General features: G+C 41.6%; 1 protein-coding gene across 2 annotated transcripts in view; it reads right to left on the reverse strand.

Annotated features, from left to right (window-relative positions):
* The window catches only part of FCER1G (Fc epsilon receptor Ig), a 246634-nt gene that overhangs the window by 14204 nt on the left and 205931 nt on the right, over nucleotides 1-26499 (reverse strand). For both annotated transcript variants that reach the window (XM_085637448.1, XM_085637449.1), the window contains one exon: nucleotides 5664-5684. In XM_085637448.1, coding sequence (XP_085493574.1) covers nucleotides 5664-5684 — 21 coding nt within the window. The remainder of the gene's footprint in view (nucleotides 1-5663; nucleotides 5685-26499) is intronic.

Genomic DNA, 26499 nt, shown 5'->3' on the forward strand with positions numbered 1-26499 from the left:
GTTTGCCCTGCTTCCCCTTTACCAAATCGTCCGCAAGTCAGTCAATAGTTTCCAATGTTGATTCCCCCCTAAACCTAGGGGGGTAAAACCCATGTTGCTAAACATTATCTCCTCCCCTCGGTGGGCGCCTGAAGTGTATATTTGATAGACCTGGTGCACTGGAGCGAAATTCTAGGGCAAAAAGATTTTCAGTTATATGTGCCTTAGCCATCGTAAGCTCAATGCTATCCAGGGAATTTGCTGTTGCTACTAGCCTACGGGCTTTGACTTTATCTTCCCTAATCACCGACCGGCACCCTCTCACATGCCTTATCCAGTGGATTTATTTATTTATTAGGGAATCCTCACTCTCTGGCCTATTGGTCACGGGAAGTTTTGGAACATTCACTATGATAATTTTTGATGGACTTTGCATTTCCGTAGGACTGCATGCCCAGTGCAAATTTTTCTCCCTAGGCCTTAGCTGAGTAAGGTGTAATGCCCTAGTATCGTTCTGATGTACCTGAGCCCTGGCAGAGTTTGTTGAAACATAGGATCCAATATTATTATTAATAAGGTTAGTCTGAATAGGACTTGGGGCAGCACGCTGATGTATTAAGGATGACAGTTTAGCCCCATCCCATAGCCTACCTGAACCAAATGTCCCTTGTGACCCGTGGGTGCAATTGGCCTGAGGTCAAAGATTTCACTAATATAATTAATTCCTCAATCTGGCCTCTCATTACACCCATTTCTTTCCTCATTGCACCCACCTGTAAGGTTAGATCTTGGTGACTCTTACATGGGTTTGACCCACCCTGGTGTGAAATATTCGGGGGATAGATGGTGTACTTGCCCCTCCCCCCCCATCGCCTCCTAATTCACTATTATCAATGTCTTGTAGTGGGAGGTACCTATTTGTACACTGCACCGCTGGAGCAATTTGGTCTATTTTAGCTATATCATCATTGGGCATTTCCCCCTCCTTACAACTTTTATCTGCCCTTCTTACGTTAGTTTTCTGGAACATAGCCGGAATGGTAGTAATGGGCGTTTTAACCACATGAACCAACTTATTAATCGGTGGATCACTAGATACTTGCTTCAACGGCTCTAGCTCAAGGATACCCTCACACTAGTTTGCACTAGGTTGCTTTATTGGCATATAATGTCTGGGGCCTGCACTTGGTTGCATCAAAATAAAGGTGAGCTAATTCCCTTGACTGATTTTTGGTTTCTAGAGGTTTCACTGATGTCTAGGGGCTTCAGCTGGTGTATTTATTTAGACAATGAAATGTACTTTTTTTCCCATGGTTTACATAAAACATATATTTTTAAAACATGATGAGTCAGACCTGGATCTAGTAGACACCATCTTTAACTGGAATGGTTGCAAATTATGCATGGTGAGAAGAAGGCATTTCATCTGGAGCATTTTACACCATGCATGGCATACCAGCCATAAAGCATTAAAATCACAAATAAATCACAAACAAAACATGGAACAAGTAATTATTTCGGCCTCATTGCAGAGTTTGGCAGATGCAGGACATGCACACAATAGCGGCAGATGTGCTGTCTGTCCTATTTAGATGTCATAGACATGCGCATATTCTAAATAGGGTGGGCTGGACTCCACCAATTTTTGGCGGATGTCCTGCATCAACCAAACCTTAAATCAGGCCTTATTTTCTTTTAAAAGTTTGAAACAAATGATACTTCATGTTGCATTATGTTTATTTTCACAGAACCGCAGAAATTTCCCAGCTCTAGCCTTACAATTTATTTGAGACAGGGCTGTGAATAATGTTGATGATTCAATAGACAAAGGGCAGCAACAGGTTTGAATTGAATTAAGCACACAGTTTAATGTGATAACCCATCTGATTGATTCTGCTATCTGGAGGAAGTGGCCTCTTTTGCTGATCTGTGGTTCTTTGCATGATAATCAATTGTTTTGACTCTATGATCTGCAGACTACTGCTCCATGAAATAATTCACTTCAGAAAATATCTCTACAAAATAATGTAAAAAAAATACAGGCCTATGAAATGACACCTCTGAATATGACTACCAGAGTATTCTCTAATAAACTAAATCAGAATTGTGTTACATAGAATAATGCCAATCAGAATGCTCGTCCATTGAATAATGAGCATAATGACTGTTTCAATTAATATTTGCTGCCACTTTTCTGATTCATGAAATCATACCTACAAAATGGGGTTCCATTCAATAATATTTAACGGAAAAATATCATTAGGGTAATGTCTATTAGATTAATGTTCCATGGAGTATTGCACCCCCAAATCCATACTGATTATATTAGCTCCATTGCCAATCAGAGTAATATCACCTGCAACAATACCAAGCGGGATACTTTTCCTGGAGTAATGACACTCTGGATATTGTGGTTGTTTTGAAGAATATCTCCCTCATTTTTTTTTTGTGTAAAATATGTTTATTAACATTTGAGATCATGCAAGCACATTACAGTCAGCAATCAACACTTACGTAAAACCTCCAAATGGACAGCTTTCCTAGTACAGCCATGCCCAGTGGTACCTGATGACATACTCTCTGAATTATCGCTCCCCCTCGCAATATAGCCTCTAGTAATTCCACCATCAAATCTCCATGCAAGGTCATGTTACAGGCATATGAATAGTAGAGCCCTCACTCAACAGGTCCAGTGCATAATCAATACAACTAATCCTAAATCGATCAAGAATATCTCCCTCATTAAAAGCATCTTGCTAGACCCACTCAAGATTGGATATCTCCTGACACTGTAGAAGAAGGCTGCCCCGGAAAATAAGCTGCAACTCTAAATATCCATGGCCATGCACCTTCCCTTTCTTGGCAAGATCATGAAGAAGGTACCTCTACCCACTTAAACAAGTAAATCAATTGGCGGCCTGCCTACAGCTTTATCAGTCACTTTTCTTGTCATAGAGCAATATTGAGACAGCCACCATTCACGTGGTTGACAATGCCCATCTTATCACCTGTAATGACTATTCAATTTTCCTCATCCTCCTATTTCTGTCCTTACACTCAAGACACTTAACCAGTAAGCCTTTATTAACACTATAGGCTCATGAATGCAATTCAGTTGCTGTGTATAGCTTCCTAGACAGCCAACAAGCTGGAACTCCTGAATGATCACCTCAATGGAAGTCATGGTGTATACCATGACCTGCAACATTATCTGACGCTTGATCCTGTCATTGGTCATTTTCATCCTTTACATGGAACCCCATGTTGTCCTCCTGCCCAGCAATAATATCAATACAGAATAATAGGGGAGCAATAGACAGTTCTACTTCAAGGTATCATCTGGTAGTGATATCTGGTAGGACTGGCTTTCTAGCACTCAAACTAGGATTTTAATATGATGTCCAGAACTGAACCACCTGAAAATAAAGTTCCTCCTGATTGCCAAGTAGCGCAGTATCTCTTAAATTAAAAAACAGCCTAGAGAAACACAGCTTTAAGAGGTACCAGACTGTTTGGCGCACGCTCTCTCTCTTCTTTAAAGTTAGACCTCAGGATTCCTGTTCAGACATTGATCCTTTCCCAAATAACGTAGGCAATTCACTACTTGCAGATATCTCAAACACCTGGCCACACTAAGAAAGTACAACCAAAGATCTCCCTGCAACATCACAGATGAGATCTGTGGTATCGCTTTAAAAGTATACATTTCCACCACACTGCGCCTTCCTAGTAGGCAAGCTTTTGTTGTCCAAAGCAACACACATAACAAAAGAAGACTAGAAGCTGTTTCTTTCCATACACGTAGGCTCTGGAGCTCCAGCCCAACACAAATAATAGCCATTTTTCTTCTATTCCTTTAGGGAGGTGAAGACACACTGCATCGAGGAATACTTCATGCACAAGTAACGACGACTACGAAACCTGCTTATGGAACTTCTATTAAGAATGACTCCACTTCACTAATTATGAAAGTAACTGTGAAATCAACCTTTTCAAGAAACATATTTCCTGCTAATAACTAAAGTCATTGTATCCTCATAGGTGCTATATGAAAAATGATCTGTTACCCAGACACACATATACTTGCTTCTCCACTTTCATCTCAGAATATCATCAAATGCAGTCTCCAATATTAAATGGACCCCAAATATATACTCATACCAAGATGTCCATCAATAATTAACACTGTTTCACTATGTTCTTTTCTGATACCAGCCCCTTCATATCGGGTGGTCCTGTTCTATTACTTAATAAAGAACCTCCCATTTCTTCTTTTCAATTTTTGTAGCATTTCAAAATGGTGGCCCTCAACTACATTTTGTCTTTTCCTCATTTATTGCTGACCCTAATGACACTATCTCTAAATGCTCACCAACGTTGATGCCTTAATGTTCTCTCACTGTTTGCACTACATCATCTTAATCTTCATCCTTCTAAAACAAAGTTTCTCTTTTTCTACTGCGCTTTCAGTCCATGGTTGTCTCTTTTTTCCACAATTTACCTTCTTCCCGTCTGCCCATCTTCACTAATTTCTTACAGTTAAAAACCTTGGAGTAATTTTGACTCTTCATTTTCACAACACATTTCTACCATCTCCAATTGTGAATTCCATCTTCAGAAATTCCTGAAAATGTGTTCTTTTATTGCAGTCAATGTCACTTAAAGCCTTATTCTTTCTTAAACTTTTTCTTATCTTGTCTAATGTTCTTCCTTACTTACTAGTCTTAAGCCTTTTGATTCTATTTTTAATTATTCTACACAGCTCTTGGGAGTATTCTTCTTTTTTGTACACAACAATCTGATTTCTATTGTTTACGTTAAAAGTTTCATCTAATTTTCCAACATCTTATCAATTAATTTATGGCTTGTCACTCTTTAGCTATCCTCCATTATCCCAATTTATGTACCCTTGCCTCAAGGCCACTTCTCTCTCATTCCCAAACTATCTTTATCCAGTCTTTCCCTCCTGGTGACTCTTCCCATTTCAAGAATATTTTGTTCTTTCCTTCACACTTTGGCAGTAACTCGCTTTTGCTGTATATTCTTCCACTACTGTTTCTACCTTTCATATATCTCTGGCACTCTTGCCTAAAGGCTGTCTGATTTTCGTCTATTTGATAGACTACTAAACATCATTTGATATTGTACAGTTTGTGTACGGTAATGTCTTCCACTGCACACTGTGCTAAGATATGAGTTCCTTCCAAATTAAATACATACATGTATTGCACAGATAAAGAAAATGCCAGCAGTAATTCAAACAATGCTTTCGCATTATCAATGAACAATTTGCACTCTGCACAAACTGCTTCAACTTGTGGTTGAGATAGCTATTTATATTACACATGTTGTGAATCAAATCTGGTCTAGTATGTAGGATCATTCCACTTGACTACTTACTTAACTCGCTACCTACTCCAGTGCAGCTGTGTTGTTATTCACTAAATAGCAATTAATATTGTATACTTGCCTGGAGACATGCTGTCCCGTAAAAGTGGCTGATTCCACCACAAATGCCCTAACTGTGCATAGCACAGGCAGGCTGTTAGCTTCCATGTGTGTCATTAAGGTAAGCTCCCATAACAAAGCACTTGGTAAATCATAGACTGTAATGAGTAATAGAGTAACCACACACACTGCAGTGAAACTCAACAATCTAATAAAATGAATGTTTAGTCGCTTACTGTGTAGACACTTTCCTCTTTCTGAAAACCAAAAAGAAAAAAAAGTTGTAAAATCAATCAGAAATAAGATAGATCTTAGAGATATGCAGGCATACAAAATTACCTCACTTCATTAAATTATAATTTATTTACACTTCAGGAAAAACACATCCAACTCAGATTTAAAAAGTTAAAAAAAGGTTTAAAATGTAAAATGTCATCATAAACTTTTCAAAAACTCTTTCCTATCTTAATTTACTTAACGAAACATCACTTACAGATATGGGTTCCTTAGTTTTTTCATAATTACATTTTCATGGTGCAACTCTACCAAAGTGACACCCAGTAACATGCTTGATCTTGACTGTTTCAGTTTCTAAACCACGTTACCAACAGTAGCTCTTCCCCTTCGCTTGGCCATACCATTGCTGAGTGTCAACCGGAACCGCATTCAAATTTAGCAGTGTCTTCATATTCATAGGCCAGTCATTTAACCAAGAAAATCCCCAAAGCATCTTGCCTTATGTCAGGGAGAATTTCATCCTTACCTGTAGTGATGATCTCTGTTCTAATGGTACAGCATAAATATCAAACTTTTGTTATGTTTTTAAAGCCTTTTCCACCTTGTTCTTGAAAGACACTTTCAAAACTCATTCTGTATGAAGTAAATCCTTTATTTACACTATGTATGGGGAGGCCCAGTAAGGTTCTCCCACTATCATGTTTACAGTCCCTATCAGTTTTCACAGTTCCTTCTAGAAGCAATCTACTTGGAAGGTAGACTACAGACCACATCCAACTAAGGACCAAACAAACTGCCTTCCGGAAAGGTCAGACCCAATGCCATCCCAGTGGTTAGTAAGGTATGTGCAATATCAAATCAACTGACAAACTAATTTTGTGCTTGAGAGTAATTCTTAGCAGGCAACTGTTTCTGAGAATATGTTCTAACATTACATAATATATTGGGATTAATTTCCATACAACATTGGGAAGTGAGTTTTGACAAACTTAGGAGAAAATCAGGGATTAATGCCTGGAAATTGTATGAGACACGGGTACTGAGTGTTTTGTGTTCATTTGAGTTTATGTTATGTTATCTTGAAGGGCATCCTTTTTAGGTCAGCTTAGGGACAGTTTTAGTTGTCTCACTTTTCACACTTAATTTAAAAAAAATCATAAATAAAATGTTTATACATAAATACATATGGAGAGGCTTTGGGTCAGCTCCCTGCATCCACTGGTCACTTCAGCAGCCATTTGTGTTCTGCTTCCACCCAGCACAACAAAACGCATGGACCAATCAGTCAGCTAACTTCAGACATTGGCCTTGTTGCACTGGGAGTGACAGCATTTTACTGATCACATGTACACATAAGTCTAAAAAGAAGTGCACTTCAGCACCAGGGTTGGTAGGCCAAAACTTCACGTTGCCAGTGCTATTATCTTTCTATTCTTTATCCTTTTTTATTCTTAGTCATCCTTGTGTACTTAAACTACATCTCAGGTTACAGTAATTCATAGTCAATGGTACACTTGCAACAATAAAAACAGTGTTGTCCTCAGATATGTATTAAAACTGAAAACAGTTCTATTCCTTTTCTAGGTAAACCTATTAGTTTTGCAAATCTTTTATACATTCATGTCAAAAGTGCATTCATCTCGCTATGTATCCAATGCTTATCAAAGAGTTGCCTTTATTTAAATATTAGCTAAATACTCATATCACAATATTAGTATAGCTGTATCAAAATGTAAGCATTAAAACAGTGCCTTTTTTCATGTCTTAATTGTAATTCAGTTTTACCACCATCTCAATATTATCTACATTTTAAAATGAAACAAATAGTACCTACATGTAAATATTAGTTTGATATTACCTTTGACTCACTATTTTTTCAATAGCACTGCCAACTCAAGATTAGACCAATAGGGATCAATGTCAGTATTAATCTAATTGAGTCTCACTCTCAATATTAACAATGTACTCCATCCATATCATTATTAATTCCATATTCATCTGTTTCAATGGGAACTCTAATAGTGCTTCAATTACACTTTTAGGGCAACAGTACCTCATTTTAATTTTGATTCTATTGAGTCATCTTCTCAATTGTATTGGATCACTGTTGCAATTTAAATATAATAAAATGGCAACCATCACAGTAATAGCCTGCCTCATGTCAATATTGATCCCGTAACAACCCTCTTTAGGAACGCGACACTTTCAATCACATGGACCTCTGTTAATACCATATTATATGTAAACAATAATACACGTCTTTCCCGCTTTTGAAGTGAACCTCGGATCTGCTACTGAAGATCTGAAAAGGTATAAAGAAACTAGCAATTGGATATGCCCTGACTGGTAGAGAGGGAATTCCGAATACTTGTTTAAAGGTAAGAAATGGTGACCACTACTGGCCTCATTTACAGTTTGGCAGATGAGATACTTCGTCACAAATGTGAAGTTTTCCAATCTGCCATTTTACAAGTGCAAATAGAGATAATACATTTGTAATACAGCAGACGGGAGAACAGTCACAGTTGAGAGGGTGTATCCCATCTGCTAAACTCTACATTAGGCTCTAACAGTCTTTAGCGCAGTAGAAGGGACGTTAAGTAGATTACATGTTTTAATATGAAAAGATTTTTGAAGGCAGCAAAAGCTTTCAAATTGGACCCCTGGGATGGCCGTAATCCATGGAGGGACCAATGGGATGTAGAGTATTAAAGTCATAAAGTGAAAAGACATGCATCATCTGTGGGTTTTTTTTAAGAAGACCGAAGAAAGTACTACATATACATAGACATAAGTAGCATAGTTAAGCTCAGACTTGACTAAAGCTCTTGTTATTATTGGCAGAAAATCCTAATGAATGGAATGAAGACTACTTTGTATTTGATTGAAAACAAATGGCTTTGGTGATAGCTTTTACTTCTTATAGGTGATTACATTAGAAATCAAAGATTAAGTCAGAATACAGATATTGGGAAGAAATGGGACATCAAATAAGGAAATCATATGGGTAATGGGAGCTTGAAAAAATGTTGGTAAGGTCCTGGCTCTAAATATAGACCAAGACTTTGGTCTTATTCTGATTGAGCTGAAGAAAATATATGTTATACATGAGAGACAATAATGACATGAACTGTTAACATTGATCCTGAATCCCAATAGGTTGGATGTAGATTCTCGGACTGACAGGAAGTCGGACTGATTGTTACCATGGATATAGCAATACAGATAGGAATATCAAAACTAGGCTTACTAGTTGGGAAAAATGTGGACTATCTATGCATTTGTGAGACTAACTGTGCTGTTTCATGACAAAATGGAGAGATTCGAAGACATGTGGCTTTCCTTCCAAATATTTATGAAGCGAGACAGACTGTTGGAATAAGCCTCTAGTCGTTTTCTGGACTTGATTCGTAAGCCTGGGCTCCACATAATGGAGTTCACCTTCAGCAGTGTCACTGACAGAGAAGCATGGCCCTAATTCTCACAGCAAAGCTCGTATGTGGAGTTCAATGCGTTGTATATGTATTGGCCTGCGGTGACTATGCGATATGCCAAAAAGTGTAAACCAAAGGTCTTGGATTATTGTTTGTTTTTGTCTTTTGAAAATCAAAATAAAGTGGTTAAAAAAACTAGGTCTAGGTAAAATTTGTGCAATTTCCTCTGCGGAAATGACAAAAAATGCCCCGAAATGACATGAATTTATGTGAAATGCTGATATGGCATTTTGCATTCTTTTTTAATCGGAAATATGTCCCTTTGTCCCACGACCAGTTTTACTAAGGATACCTGAATGTGTAATTGATTGGTCATTGAATTTTCCTTTTGGATTCCCCTCCTTTATATCTGTCCTACTTCACGAGCACTTTCCTTTTTCACACTCCCCTTGGAGCAACCTCTTTCTCTATTTGGAGCATTGAATATGGTGATCTGTTATAAAAGTAACTAAATAATAAACAGTCACTATTGGAGCGATAGTTTGTGCCTTTGTGTCTTTTGAGGATATACTTGTTTGCATTGTAAAGAGAATGGTGGTACATTAATGATACAATGCTAATTCTATATGTACCAGATGCCCTTTGACTAATGAATGTTTTTCATAACTGAATTGTAGCTTTAAAGAAGTCTAGGACCGTTGTTTCCTATACCAATCGTTGCCCAGGTCCGTGGACTATTGTGGGTTGGTTATCCCCATTATATCATAATGGATGCTCAACATAGCACCACGGATGCCTGGATTATGCCAATAATGCCCACCATTATACTAGGGTCACAGTTGAGCCAAGGAAGGATCAGGGATAAGACCACATATCAGTCATGACCATTAATATGCCAGGAATAGGTACATATAGGCCAGTCATGCTCAGAGTAGGTCTATGATGGCTGCCAGCATACCACAACTAGACCAAACATACTAAAATAGTCAAGGATGACCATAATTATGCCATTGGCACTATTATGTCAGGAATGGACACAATTATGCCAAATATAACACTCTTATGATGGGGCTAGCATATATATTTGGTGGTTCTTGGCACCAGGCATAGTTTCAGGAAGCAATAGTGATGAATCTCTTAATTTGTTCTGGTCTGGATCATACCCTCTTCTCCTCAGGTCTTGAGCTGATCATGCATCTAACTGACACATTTTCACTCTGACTCCTGCACTCCCGCACTTTGGTGAGTCAGCACTGATTACAGCTCAGGCTACTGCTGCCATACTTTTTTGATGGTGCACTGTTCACACACATGTTGTGACTGATAAAGGAAGCACAGCAACATAGTCGATCTCCTTGTGGCTTAATTATATTGAGATTGGATACAGACTGTCATGTAGCTGGTCCTATAAGCTGGCACAGTGTGTGTTTGAGTGTTAGTATGAGTTACTGTGATAAGTTTGTCTGGCTGTCACTCTTAGGTTCTTGAGATGATCAGTGCTGCCTTCTTTAATAGACACCTACTCTGAATTGATACTGGGCTTGACTTCACCTCAGAGAGCTACTTTGAAGGTACTGGTGAGCTACCAGTAGCTCCCGAGCTACTCGTTGGAGACCCCTGCTCTAAATGTATAAGATGCGGGTCTAGTTTTCAGTAGGTTTTCTGAGTTTAAATCATCATTTTATTATTGTTAATGCATAACTTCCTTTTTAGGTCTCGCCTTGCTATCGCGTAAGCGATCGCGTAAGCGATCGCGAAGCGAGACTATTGTAAGGGGGTTTTAAAAGTGCTCCCAAAAAGCAGATTGCATGGCTAGCACGCGCACAATCACGCGCATCGTGCCGCCATGCAATCCGTTTGGCAGCGCACTTCAAAGGGTCCGCTCCCACGCCTGGAATGCGCTCCCCCGCCCCCGCCAAGCACGCGCGCCACGCTCCGCCGGGCTTGTTGTCCCGGTTTCTTTTCAGATCTCTCTTCCCATTACTTTTTCTGCTAACCATTTACCTTTTGCTACTCCTCACAATCAAGATTTCATTTTTAATTCCTCTTGGAAGCATTTTGATGAGAAGTCTGCTGGAGCTTAGGTATGTTGTTACCACCTCTTTAATATTTGCAAGATTAAAACTTTGTTTCCTTTTTCAACTATAAAATACATTTTCGAAACTCTTGCCTGTTATCTATTGTGTCACTGCTCATCTGACACTGACTTACTGAAACGCATAACCGCCCTACCAGTGCAGAATGAATGTGTCGTTGCTATACAGTTTGCTGTAACTTCAACCCCACCACTGTATTTACCAATGGATTAGCTTGATGTCTCTTTTGTTTTCAGTTCACCTTCTCTGCTTCATGTTCTTTGGAATCCCTGACCATTCCTTGTTTGTGTTCCCTTATCTCGGTTTACATACACCCTCGTGGCCTCTTCGCTCTGCAGATCACAGTTTATCTGTTCCGCTGCCGCCTTGTGCTGCGTCTTGAATCCACTCTTACACTTGTGGCGCCCACACTCTGGCCTGCTGACCCGTGACTTTCTCCCTCATTGTTTATATGCACGCATATCCGCCCTACCAGAGCAGAATGAATGTGTCGTTGCTATACAGTTTGCTGTAACTTCAACCCCACCACTGTATTTACCAATGGATTAGCTTGATGTCTCTTTTTTTTTTTCAGTTCACTTTCTCTGCTTCATGTTCTTTGGAATCCCTGACCATTCCTTGTTTGTGTTCCCTTATCTCTGTTTACATACACCCTCGTGGCCTCTTCGCTCTGCAGATCACAGTTTATCTGTTCCGCTGCCGCCTTGTGCTGCGTCTTGAATCCACTCTTACACTTGTGGCGCCCACACTCTTGCCTGCTGACCCGTGACTTTCTCCCTCATTGTTTATATGCAAACCATTTTAAGCCGCTTGATCAGAGCGTGTCAGGGATCTTCAATTATACCAGCAACTAATTGTATTATGAAAGGGAGAAGTCTGAGATTGTTTTGCTTTGGCAAATGGAGTTATTCTCCTTGTTTATTCCAATAGGCAGAAAGCGACTGTACCGGGGGAATTGCTGTGCATACTTTCAAGTGAGTAAATGTGGCCTTGTTTTAAGGGTGTGTGAAATAATCATCATTGGCTTCTATATGATTATGCAAAATTTCGGAAAATTACTCAATTATACAAAATTACATGTAATTACAGGAAATGCAAATCAATCCTTTAGAGCCATATTTTAACCAGAAATGTGCCCTTGGGTTAATTTTTGATGCGAGGGGAAAAAAATTACGAGCACCATCCCAAGGCTCTACTCACTCAAACATGCAATAAAATGTTGCTGCCACGGCACCTACTGACACAACGGGGCATAATTTCGGGGGCTTTGCTAAACAAGGCATAACCCTAAATTGGCAGATTAGCCCGCTGTAATTGAAAGTTCACTAGGACCTACTTTATTCCGGGAGTGCATAGACAGCCGTCGTCGTAATTCTGGGCCACGCTCCTGCCCCGTTACTAAAGAGGGCTGTGCTTCAGTGCGTAGTAAACAAGCATTTGCAATGCAATAGGTCTCGTATTATTAAAGTTTGAGCTATTGGTGATGCATTATTTAGCAATGCCAATAGCTCAAACTTTAATAATGCGAGACCTATTGCTGTTAAACCCCAAGCCTCGTGCATACTTCAGTGCAGTTTAAACAAAGAGTAGGTGTTTGCTCTTGCAGAAATTGAACACTCTTTTGGGACGGTCCCTGACTCCTGCTGGTGAGGCGGAGTTTGTTGACGCTCCCTCCCTTCAAAAGACACATCAGCTGCAGAAGCCGTTGCTTGGCTTACTACCGTGGTCGAGTGATCCTGCTTTTCAGAGTTCTTGACTTGGTGTACCTCCTTACTGGATTTCCTTACCTCGTAGCTCCCTGATGTCCTCCCGTGTATACCTTTTGTGGAACCAGCATTAGCTCTCCCTGCTGAGTATCTTTACCGAGAGCCGGACTTCATTGCTGCTGCACAGATTGCCGTCATTGCCCTTCAAATGCCCCCTTAAACCTGAGCGGAACAACTACGCTGTAACGCGCAGTTTCTTTATCTTTTCCTTGGTTCCTGGAACTGACCAACCCCCCATTTCAGTCGCCGCCTCAGCTGCCTGTTACACGTTGGCCAGAACCTAGAGTCTTTAACCTCGTACTCGTTCCTGTCGAGGTTTCTTTATGTTTGTTGGAAACATTGCTTGTTTATCCGCTGAAGTGAAGCGGTTTCAAGTGACAACATTGTTGCAACTCGAAGTTGCTTGAATCCTGGATATCGCGTTCTGAGAGAAATAGACGCGGTTAAGCGAAGACATTTCTAGAGAACTGTTACGTTGTATCTCCTGACATTTAACGCTGAAAGAGAGCGTAATTCCTTTTTTATTGTCCACAAGGAAGATTTCATTTCTAATTTTGCACCGTGAAGAATCCTTGCAACTGTGACCTCAAGACACCGAAGACAATACAGTCGCCCCTCGTTTGCTCTCGCATTTCCCAATCCTACAGAGTAATTCACGATCTGTTTATTTTAATTATTTTTGGTCGTTCCTCTTCCCCGGATTCCAGTAGAGACTTCATTACTGGTGTTTCTTCAAGACTGCAACAGGGCTCTGTATCAAGTGCAACGGAGATGTCCAGCTGGTAAGAGTGTTTTATTTCTAAAAGAGCAAACGCCTCAAAGAGTGTAGGGAGTGGGGAGAGGCTATAGTTTGTAGGAGAGTGTACACTTTTTCTAACTGACCTCTTTTTTATTTTATATAGGTATTCCCCTTCCGGTGTCCCGGGGTCTTCATATAACCAGCTGAGGGATTAGAAGGTAGACCTCCAGGTTTCTAATCCTCACATCTCTTTGGGTCAGTTTATGTGTGTTGATGCTATTTTGTGGAGCTCACATGCATACCTTGATTTAGAGAGAGTGGGGAATTTATCGTCGCTCCTGTGGATTGAGCCTCGCTGGACTCAAGGTTAGTGGCATCGGCAACAATTGCATTGTAAATGCTTGTTAATGTTTGTTACTTTACAGAAATGTTCACGTTTTGCTTCACAATTTTACAATTTTACAATTCCTTAACTTGTGTTTATTTTTTGGCACATCAAAATACATATCCATTTGGTCCTTTTGGCATAGTATTCACCATAGAAACAAAGATGACAAGATTAAAGATCTGTCCAAAGCCTCATACCATTCCTTACATACACACCTGCAAATATCCACCCAGTTGATATTTTCAGCACATAAAAAAATGGTCTAATAGTGCCAAAAATATGTTTGTATAGAATAATGATACAACATGTATAGTTTCTCGAAATTTCATGAAATGTTGACATGCTTGAAAGTATCATTTCTCAAATCTTTTTTTTTGCGTAACACAGAATTATGCCTTTCATAAACTTACCTATTGTTTTGAGTCAGTCACTAAACATTAATGACAGTTTACCAGATAGATAACAGCTGAGGCTATGGACAGATATTTTCTTAAAAACATAAACACATGTGTACAAGATCTGTTGGGGAAGTATTATTTAGAGGAAGTTGTCTCAATAATCAAGCTGTGGTCTGCATGCTTGGCTATTACTGTTCTTTTCCATGTTTGTGTATTATTTCTGTAAGCTGTGCAATGTCATGTAATATTCTAGAATTGAGTTATGGTTGAAAAAACATATTCCTGAATAAAACATTGTTTTATTACCTGTATTATAAAGGAAGAGATGGTACAGCAATTGATGACCCACTAATTAATTTCAATAAACTGCAGACAACAAGAATTTGCATTGTAAAATTAATCTTTATGGATCAAAATAGAAAACATAAATGTGATAATTAAATATCTCTACCCAATGATGAGCACACTACTACTTATACTGTTTGTCTGTTGTCCCAAATATATACATACAAATGGCTTGTGTTGTAATTAATAGCATCATATGGGGCATGAACACACTGAAGTATGCAGTCAAAATCTTTTTAAAACATGTACAAAACAAGTATTTAAAAAGAAGGAAACAATAAACCATGACACCAGCTGGGATTAGAACTTAAATAAAATGATCTAAATATTCAGGATTTTCCACTAACAATACAAGATTCTGTATCGGCGGTGTAAGTAGGAAATTAAAGGCAATCCTTTTAAAAATAAACATGTTTATAATATTCTTGTGCAGTCTGAATAAACAGTGTTTGTGTTTGCACATGCAAAATGCTTGTATCCGGTTATCCTTGTTTCTGTTGGCTAGGTTGTGCAGGCTGAAATGACCCAATAGGGAATTTGGACATAATACTCATGCCCACATTGTCTACTTCATATTTTCATCAATGTGTAACGACATGATACATTTGAATTAGAATTAATGACAACCGTGAAGTTTGCCAAAGGTTATCAGAAGGCCTGAATCTAAATGGGCAATGAGAACCTATTTTTGCCTGAACGTTGAGCATATGGCATACTGTAAGTACCATGGTCACCCTTCATCCACAAGCCCATTGTTTTGTTAGTATTGCCTCTCACTTGAAATTCATAACCAAACCCTGGCTGATAAGTGACACCGGCAGGTGACAGCGGTCACCAAGGTATTCTGGAAAGTGTTTTTAGCATACTTTGACCTCCAGTTACAAAAATTGGCCTCATGTTAAATGGTCATAAATAATATCTGTTTGTTAGTTGTTTTTGCTAAAGGTATTTGCAAAACGTCCATTGCCAAGCTAGAATAACTAATGGCTGCCTTTCAAAAAAATGTAGTACACAAAATCATGCCTTTTTTAATAAGTCCTAAGATTGCATATTTATTGCATTGAGTAAAATATGTCAGTGTAGGTATTGTAAATTTGATGCATTTTTAAATTAAGTTAAAAAAAGTTCGCCCCCTGCTGACTACTGTGTGTATCCACACCTCCTCCAGCACCTCTGATGTGAGGGATGATCTGTGCACCTTTCCCTAGTTTCTACATCGGTTATGTCAATGGCCCTCAGTTGTAAAAAGAAGATAAGTAAGTGTGTAAATGCACTTACACATTTTTTATAAAGACCCACCAATTTACTCCTAGATTGCATTGCATTTTGCCATTTCACTGACACCCATGGGATCAGCCACAAAGTATGTTTAAGAGACAATGTATTAAAGTATCAGATACAGAGACATAAACTCTGCGCTCAGGTATCACCCTGGGTCTTAAACGTTTGTAAATATGGTTATGCAAGCGTACAGTACTCCTATTTACTGGTGTATGTCTCAATCTAATTTTTTGATATAAGAACCTCAGTACATTCAAGGATACCCTATGTTTAAAACAGATCTAGTGAAACCCCACTATTTTATAAAAATCGGCATACATAATTATAAACTCATTAAAAATGTAAACTCCTTTCAATAAACTTGATTAATTGAAAGTTCATATTGATCTCTAGGTTTGATTCCTAATGTACATTTCAGTATTTATTTCTTGGCTGTTGGCTGTTACCTAGGTGATGCTATTTGTGTTTGATGTCCTCTGGTGATCATTTTCAACTCTATAAAATCTTTCATAAAAATATTCAAACAAAAGGAGAGGATTGATTGTGTGTATAGCTTTTCCTCTTACAAAGGACCACTGCCACCTCCTTTGCCTGCCCAAATGGCCCAGACGGAGAGCAGCAGATAATGCAGATCCTTCCTCTCCCACAGCTGCAACCCACTATCACCCACCATCACCCACCATCTGTGTATTTAATTAAACCACCCCAATGCTTCTAGAACTACTTAAGTCTAAACATACATAGTTATGTCATCAGAACAGAACATATACCCTTTGACGTTATATTCATAGTATGTTGGAAATAACATATCACTTATAAACATTTAAATTCTTAGATGAAGGATAATCAACCGTGATGTAGGTTTTAGATAACTGTAATGGCTGCCACATACATACAATCATGTAAACAGTAGTTGACAGTCTAGTAGATTACTAGATCATATGTTTTTGAAGAGCACTTTGAATGAACTCCCTAAAAGCATTTAGAGGATTTGTAACTTGCACTACTTGAAATGGTAATAAGTAAAAATTGGTAAACCGCAACATTCTGGAATTTTTATTTCATCATCAATTGTGTACAATAATTCAGATATCAATACTTATGATGCAGGTAACCATCCTAATGTCTGGTAACCTAATAAAATCCCGAAGCGAAGATGGCCCATCAGGTACTGGCAGCGTCCATGTGGATGATGCTTATTCAGCTGGAATTCGTCCACCGTTTATACTGTAGCCCAATTTGACTGAGCAAAAAGAGGAAGGGCCTTGACCACCACTGTCTTAGATGCAGGACGGAGACGGGCACCTTGTAACATACCTTGTGGGGATGTCATATAAATAATCCATCACTGGTCACACACACATCCCACCATGTCCAAGATCATGGGTGAACCAGCCATGCCTGACCCAAAGATTGTACTAGTTGGCTTAATGGATGAGTAGGTGGTCGACAGGTTACTAGGGTGCTGGTGGCAATGGACTTGGTAATTGCTAAAGGAAACTTTGCAAGTCATTGACAATCCAACAAAGCTCTCTCTATACAGGAATGGACTCATGGTATGCACTGGTGTGTAATTCGGAGGAATATGTATATAAATCATGGAGGTGTCCTAAAAAATATAAGCAGTGTATGGTGGACCTATTCCCAAGGTTTAGAGGCTTAAAGGGCAGAATAATCTGTATTTGAGATAAACTATCAAATGAAAATGTGTTTAATAATGAGTTGCATGATGATGATTAGGCCAAATAGGGACCCGCGTTTCCACGTCCGGGAAAACAAGGTCACCTTCTGAGATAGCCCCCACTCAACCCCCTTGGTAGCTTGGCACGAGCAGCCAGGCTTATCTTCAGGGCAAATGAGTAAAGTATTTGCAACCACGCTCACAGCAACCCAATGATGACACCACAAATAGACTCCACATGAGTTTTATAAAAACGAGTATACATTTTATGTAAAAAGATATATGATAAGACCACACGATATACATCCAACATATGAGTATGTTGACTAGTTCTCTCTAATACCATGTTATGCCGTTCATAATGCTAGAATCAGACTCTTTTGCAATGTAACAATAGTGCAATGCGTAATACAACAATCAGCCACTTTGCAATGTGAGAATAATGCAATGTGTAACGCAGCAATCAGGCACTTTGCAATGCAAGAATAATGCAATGCGTCACGCAGCAATCAGATACTTAGCGATGTAAGAATAAGGCAATGCGTAATGATACAACCACCAGGTACATCGTTATGCAGAAATAAGGCAGTGCGTAATACACTAATCAGGTAGTTCATTATGCAGGAAGAATGCAATGCTTAATATGCTAATCAGGTAGTTTGTTATGCAGAAACAATGCAATGCGTCATACGGCAATCAGGTAGCTCGTAATGCAGAAATAATGCCATGCATCATACTCTAATCAGGTACTCCGTTATGCAGAAATGAGGCAATGTTAATACAACAATCCGGTACTTGGTTATGCAGAAATAAGATAAGGCGTAATACACTCCGGCACCGATCACAGTGCCTCAGGTGGTCTCTCCGCCACTCCTTCTGACTCGCAGTCAGCCTTTGTCAATAGCTGCCCCCAGCACGGGTATGGTGAAACAAAAAGTGCAGCTCCGCACTACGGCCCTTGTACTGCCACTCCCTTGGCAATACGGGCCCGCGATACGAGCTGAAGCAGAGGCTCGTGCTGCGAACAAGAGAAAGGCCGAGAGCATCTCACTCCGAGCCTGCACCCCGCCCCAGGAGTCGACACACGTTACCTGGGGGGGGGGGGGGCGCAATCCCACTCTCCTCTCCTCGTCTAGAGACTTGGACCGCCGATGCAATCTTTGTGAATTGGCAACGGTGGGCTCGGGCTGGCGGCTCAACTCCTCCGGGGCTGCCGGTCCGGGCCACTACTGCTACGAAGATCTCAGGCTGCCACAGGGCACACGCACACCGTGTCGCTGAGACTTCATTGATCTTCGGGTGCACGATCACTGGGCACTCCATATGAAGGTCTCAGGCTGCAAGAAGATCACGCGCACAGCATCGCTGAGACTCACTTTAACTCCGGGGGCACGTTAACAAGGCATTCCTCACAAAGGTCTCACGTTGCACAAAGCATATGCACACAGCGTTGATGAGACTCACTTGGATTCCGGTGCACACGATAACTTGGACAATCAACACAAGGGGTTCAGGCTGCAAAAAGCACATGCACACAGTGTCGCTGATCCTTGCTTGGACTCCAGGTGCCCACGATCACAAGGCACTTCTTAAGAGGGTCTCAGGTTGCAACAAGCACACGCACACAGCGTCGCTGAGACTCCTGGAAACCTTTGTGTTCCTGAGTTTCCGCAACAGGGAACCAGCTCACTTTGGGCCCTTGGGGATAAGTTAATTAAGGACACAGCACAGCAAAGTCCTTTCAAGCAGGGGGACACAGCAAAGTCCCTTTAGCTTTTCCTTGGTTAAAACAGCAAACTGCAGGCCAGCCCCAGAACACACAGCAAGGGTCAGTCCTATCCTTCAGTCTATTTAGTTGTTTGTTCCTTGGCAAAGGTTCCTCTTGACCACGAAGTAGCTCCAGTCTTGTTCAATCTTGATCAAGCCATTCTCGAAAGTTCAAGGGCTTCAGCTCTCATAGTTATACCCCTCACTGGCTTTGACGTCTTTGTGTTCAAGGGGCACTGACCGCTGTTCAAACCAGTTCTGGGTGCCTCCCTGCCAGTGACACCTTCTTCCTTTTAATTAGTGGGTGTCTGGATTCTCAATCACTCAGCAGGAGATGGGACAATTATTTTATAGCAGCAACTCAGTCATCTTCCCCTCTAGGGGCTACTCCTCCCCCTACACTCCAGATGCAGGCCAGCCTGTTGCTGTCTCACCTCCTCCCCTGGGTCAAGACATTCCGCCGATCCTATCGCTTTCAATCCATAACCAGGTAGAGACACACAGAAATGTTAGAGCACAAAAATCCAGCCACTTCTAAAAGAGTGGCTTATAAACACACAATACAAAAACCACCTTCATAAAAAGATGTGTTATTAGATTGTGAGTTAAAGCATGGTAAACTTCACCTTTCCATCTTAAGCCTTTGGGAAGATAGGCTGGAAAACATATTACACAGCCTTCCCATTCTATTCTATGGGGAAGATGGCCTTTCAACAGTGAAAAACGAAATGGAGATTATTTCACTGTCAGGACATGGTACACACCTTAGTACATGTCCTACCTTTCACATGCACGGCACCCTGCCCAGGGGGTACCCTGGACCTACCATAGGGGTGTTTGATGTGCAGAGAAAGGGAAAAGTAAGGTCTGGCAAGTGGATGCACTTGTCAGAACAACATGGCAGTTTAACAAACTGCGCGCAGAGTTCCCTTTTTAAGGCTACTGTTGTGGGTGGCACAATTAGTGCTGCAGGCCCACTAGTAGCATTTGCATTACTGGCGCTGGGACACATAGTGCACTTTACTAGGGACTTTACTAGTAAGGCAAACATACCAATCATGGACAACCAATTACCATTACACTGTATACAGGGAGCACTTGCACTTTTACACTGTTTAGCAGTGGCAAAGAGTCCCAAGCATCTAAGTTGGCAACATAATGTCAGAAAAAAAGTCTAGGGGGAAAGCAAGAAGTTTAGGGAACTTTAGTCAAAAAGGGCCAAGTCCTACAATGATGTATGCATTTTTAAAAAGTTTAAAAGAAATAAAAAACAATTGAAAACAATTTATATCATCCCAATGAGGTTAGCAAGTACCTTTCCTGATCCTGGGGATACTTTTAAAATAACTTCCAATGTCTGCAAGTTAGTGTGCAATTGAATTGAACCTCAATGTTGGATGCCATGTTATGAGACTACCCCAATATTTTGGGGTCCACACCAGGGTCGATTTTCCGAGTCTCAAAAGGAAACTGTGACCTTTGCAGAGTAAAAGAAAACAGACAGGTGCTTATTCTCACTCTGGTATATGCGTACAGATGTTAGGCAGGATTGAAATGTACCAAATTCAATGGTGGCCGGCATGGCTCGGGGGTTGGGGGAGGGGCTAAGAAAATTAGTTACCTTGTCACCGCTTCCTCGCCGCGTCTCTCCTCCGTAGTCCTTGGCTATGGCCGGAACAGGAAGCACACCCAGGCTCCCAGTCAGCCAATTACAAAGCTGCTATGTAGCATTGTGATTGGTCTGAGCGCTGTGTTTCGGTACTCAGGCACTATCTGGGAGCCTGGGCATGTTCTCCACTGAGGCTGTAATGCAGCCTGTGTGGAGAACATGCAAAGTGTGCATGAATGTTTGGGTGGCCCAAAACGGCTGGCCAAACATTCAAGCGCACTTAGAGTGTGCTCACCACTCCCCCTGCTCCTGTCGTGAGAGCAACCTTACCCAGCAAAGCTGCCCGACATCAGGACCAAAGAAAATTATAATAACACAAGTATTTATCATTTTATTTTTCCTTAACATCACTGCTAAAAATTAGTGGGGTGACGCTCCTCCGCCTTAGAGGAGGAGCTGCCACTGAACAAACATGTCACAGTCTTCAGCTCTTCCTGGTGAAAGCTAAGAGACCCACACAATGAAACAACATACTTACTGTGCCCACAAACCTTCTTATGAGAGTTACAGCGAAGGGGAGTGATTCAGTTAAGGAATGGAGAGACTGGAATCAGGTTAAATGTCAATATTACAAAATACCTCTCCAACCAAAAATCAAACAAAAAACAATTCAGCTCGGAAGTTACGTTTATTAACTCCAAGATTAATTACTTGTTTATCTTTATATTGTTTTATAAGAGTTTTTTTAACCCTTTTTTATATAAGACAATTTAAGACATACACCTCTATGTAATTTGTGATATTTACAGGGACAGTGTGAACAGACAATAAAATATGTACATAATACACAACAAAATAATAAAGTGTTCACAAAAAATTAGAGCATTTATAATGTCTATGTTATTTGCTATGCAATATAAACTTCCTCGGATACCTATAGTGCAGAAAGGCTCAAAATCGGTGTCCCATTTGACAGCATTCCTCACGGCAACCGGTCTTTTTCTCTTCTCCACCCAAATCTTTAGCAGGAGTAAACTAGGGCATTTTATACATTTCTTTCCTTATGTATTTCATGAAGCAGGTGGGGCTAATTAAGATAGAACCCATATTTGCAACATAGAACTGAATGATGCCTCTATTATAAATATTAAATAAATATTAAAAGTGCAACTGAAATAGCCTTGATTCTTTTGAATTTGACCGGTAGTGTCTGAGGGTCTCTAGAAGGTCAATATGGAGAAATCTCTTTCTTACAACCACCATAAACATTCAGCTGAAAAAAGGAAAACACCCGCCTAACTGAAGCAATTTGAGCAGAAAATGTAATTTTGCACACACACACTAGAACCAAAAGAAGCCAGTTAGCCATGTTAACCGATGCCCAAAATTGAGACCAAGTACACTTGATGTTATTCAAACCCTTCATTAAGTTCAGGCCAGCGCACAAATATGGACTACGTTAACTAGCATTAAGGGATCTAATGCATGCCAACATTATCATATATATATAGAAATGTGTGCCCACACACAACAGGACATATATCTGCTGTCACCAAGTTGGTGCAAGGTTGATTAAAATCAGAAATTGTTCGTTTTTTCAAAAACGTAATATTCACAGATGGTGTCATTTAAACAATAACTCACTTAAAAACTTGGGGGTCCATTAATATGTCGGGTGGATCGCCCGCATGCAAATTTCCCCCCACCACATTACCATGGCGGGGGGGGACCCCGGCAGACGGAAAGACCGTCCGCCCGGTCGATGAGTCGATGGGGCGGAAAAGCTGTTAATATGGTGGGGGTGTCTGGTAGACACCACCATCCATATTAGAATACATGCGGGGACATGCCGTTGCCGCCACGGAAAGGCATGCGGTTCGCAACATTGGGGGCCCATAGCGGGCCCCCAGGGATTCTGAGGGGTGGGGGGTGCACATGGGGGGTACCTATGGTACCCCCTGCATTTGACAGTACAACGTGGCAGGCACTGCGTGGTGCCTGTCATGTTGTACTGTGAAATGCACAACTTGCATTTCCGGCATTGCAGGATGCGCCCGCCAGTGTGGCGGGCGCATCCTTATGGGATGTGCGGGACCGCCGCATGCATTGCAGGCGGTCCCATTTCCCGGGGGTATGTCCGCCCGCCATGCTAACGACCCTCTTAATGTAGAGAACCTAAAATCTATTTTGACCTTGCCAATAAATAATTTAAGGGCAATATCTTCCTGCATATTGGGGATTTGGGGGGGGGGGCGCCGACCACAGGGAGGTCCGCCTCCTGGTTTTTTTGGGGGAATTGGTGCAGTCCAGAGGACTACACAAGGCTTTGGGCTATCTTTGGGCTATGCTGGTAGTCCACCATATATAGGGGCTGCCATTTTATCATGGTAGCACGGTGGCTGGAGTGTGTACCGACCTTGGCGCCAGGTAAGAAGCCGAAACATGAGGTGCACATTGCCAGCTGGGGGCAGAAAGGGAAACAAATACAGGGAGTAACAACACGGGGAGAGGTCCACAAGACATGGGTGTCTGTAGGGGTCGGGGCAACAGAGCCTACAGACAGTGGGGAGGACCACTCACAAATGGGAGTTGTGACTGAGGATGCTCAAGATAGGTGGGAGGCCTGCTTATGTAAGGAACGCTTCGTGCAGGACACTGGTGTTGGTACGAATGGCCACCTGGTGCGCACGGACAAAGACGGATCAGTGTATAAAGGGAGCGATACAGAAAAGAAAGATGTAGGCTTGACAGGGGTAGGAAAAACGGTGACTGATAGGATGACAGAGGGAGGTCTAGAGAAGGTTACAGTGAGTGATGTGACATCAAGCACAGGCGACAAATTAGAGAGCAAAGAGGTGAAATTCAAGAAATTGCCTTACATGGGCACTTCAAAACCATTGGGGGCTCAACTTATACAGTCGACAATGAAAAAGATTTGGAAGGGAGAATATTTTGAGATGTTGAAACTCTTGCATAGGGAACTGAGGTCAAAAGAGATCTCTAAGGAGAAGGAGGTAGAACTGTATAAGGGTCCAAGGGTCCCAGTGGCAGCTGAGAATTCGACAGCTGCTTTCCTCATTTATGCAAGCGTCTATTGTGAAACGTTCCCAGAGAAGTCAGTGGCGCTTTTCAAATACATAGATGTAATTAGGAAGGCGCAGTTTAATTGCGGGGGTTATGCTTGGGCCCAGTATGATGAGGAGTTTAGTGAAAGGTTAGCAGTGGACCAAGATGCACAATGGGGGGAGTCAGACACAGATCTGTGGCAGCACACGATGGACCTGGCGAAGTTTGGCAAAACCTTTTCTACAGCTAGCGGTCCACCCATTGTGTACAAGCGCTTTCAAGGGCACCCCATCAAGGGTGGGGTGGGTGGACTTCAAAAAGCCAGAGGAACCAGGGTGGGGAACGTTGGGACTACAACAAGGGCCTGTGCACCAGGGAGCTGTGCAAGTTATGACACAAAAGATCGAAATGTGCAGGCAGGCACCCATTGGTTGCATGCCTCAGCGCAGGGGGAAACAGCTCTTCCACAGGGTACGGGCAGCGCTACGGGGCATCTGGTAGTCAGTCAGGGTAAGGTCAGGGACAGCAGTATGGGCAGGCAGGGGGATTTAGGGCTGGAAAGGGGACACAGGGACCTGGAGGGAAGGGCTCATACGCCCATTCTGGATTTGCCGTTATGACAAGACTGATGCTGCTGAGTTACTGTTGCGAGTCTTCACTGACAGTTTTAGACTAGGTAACAAAGGCCCGAGAGTGTGCAGTATGGCTTCCAATTTTAAATCTGCATCTCATCATGCACAGGTGGCCAGGGAGAAGTTACAAAAGGAAATTCAAGAAGGCAGAATGGCGGGTCCTATTGATGGCTGGGCAATGTAGCATCTCATTGTATCTCCGATTGGAGTGGTATCGAAGAAAGAACCGGGTCAGTATTGCCTGATACAGCACCACTCATGGCAAAAAGGTCAGACTATGAATGATTTTATTCAAGCAGAGCAAGTCTCAGTAACATACTCTTCAGTGGACATGGCCCTAGCCTTGGTGGAGAAGGTGGGACAGGGGGCACTGATGGCTACGAGCGACACTAAGTCTGCCTTCCGTCTCCTGCTGGTACACCCTGCTGACTTCCAGTTGCTAGGCTTACATTTTGAGGGCCAGTGGTTCGTAGACAAGGCACTTCCCATGGGATGTTCCATCTCCTGTGCATCGTTTGAGTGTTCAGCACGTTTCTTCAGTGGTTGTTCATCTGGTACACAGGACAGGAAGGGATGAATCACTATTTGGATGGCTTCTTTTTTGTAGGTTGCTGTATAACTTTCAGGATTTGATGACTGACTTAGGTGTTCCCCTGGCCCCAGAAAAGACGATGAGCCATAGTACAGTTGTGTCTTTTTTGGGCATTGAGATTGATTCCAAAGCAATGGAGGCTCGACTGCCAGAGAAGAAGAAGTGTGGCATGCGGGCTCTATTAAGTACAATGCTGGGAGAACAGAAAGTGATAGTAAAGGAGGTGCAGGTATTGCTGGGACATCCAAATTTCTCCTGTAGATTAACGAGAGCGGGGAGGACTTCCTGTAGACCGTTGGGATTGTCTATGTTAGGTTTGCCTTTACCTCACCAACATGTTAGATTGTCTGCAGGGGTCAAGGAGGATCTCAGGATGTAAAAAGGCTTTCTTACAATCATTTAACGGTATTCTGTTGACTTCCTTAACAGACTTTGAATGGGATGCATGGATATTTTCTGATGCAGCTGGAGGTTGCGCCTTTGGCATTTATTGGCAAGGCCACTGGTGCGCTGAGGAGTGTCCAGAACTATGGAGGGCAGGGAAGCGCAGCATTGCCTTTTCGGAATTCTTCCCTCTGGTAGTGACCGTCTTGCTCTGAGGGCAGCAGCTAGAGCACAAGAAAGCTCTTTTCCGCATTGATAATATGTCAGTAGTACAGATGGTCAACAGGAAGTCCACCAAGGAGGCCCAATTGTGGCAACTGCTGCGGATATTTGTATGGAACTATTTGAGATTTGACATAAACTTTAGAGCCCAATACATCCCCAGTATGCACAATGACATTGCTGATGCTCTGTCTCATTCACAGTGGGTGTGGTTTCATGGGCTGGCCACAGAAGCTGATCAGGAGAAGACACGCATGCTGTAGGAGCTGCGGTCAGTAGGAGAGTTGGTAGCCAATTCCATAGCCCTTTCTACGAGGTGGGCTTACCTGTAAGCCTGGGTGAAGTTCTTGGAGGGGGATGCTAAGAAAAGCCATCAGAATTGGCAGAGGGTGGAAGATGTCCTACTATTCATGTTAGCCCTACTAGGAAGATCCC

Source organism: Triturus cristatus, chromosome 12, assembly GCF_964204655.1.
Source record: "Triturus cristatus chromosome 12, aTriCri1.1, whole genome shotgun sequence".
In the NCBI taxonomy this organism is placed as follows: domain Eukaryota; kingdom Metazoa; phylum Chordata; class Amphibia; order Caudata; family Salamandridae; genus Triturus; species Triturus cristatus.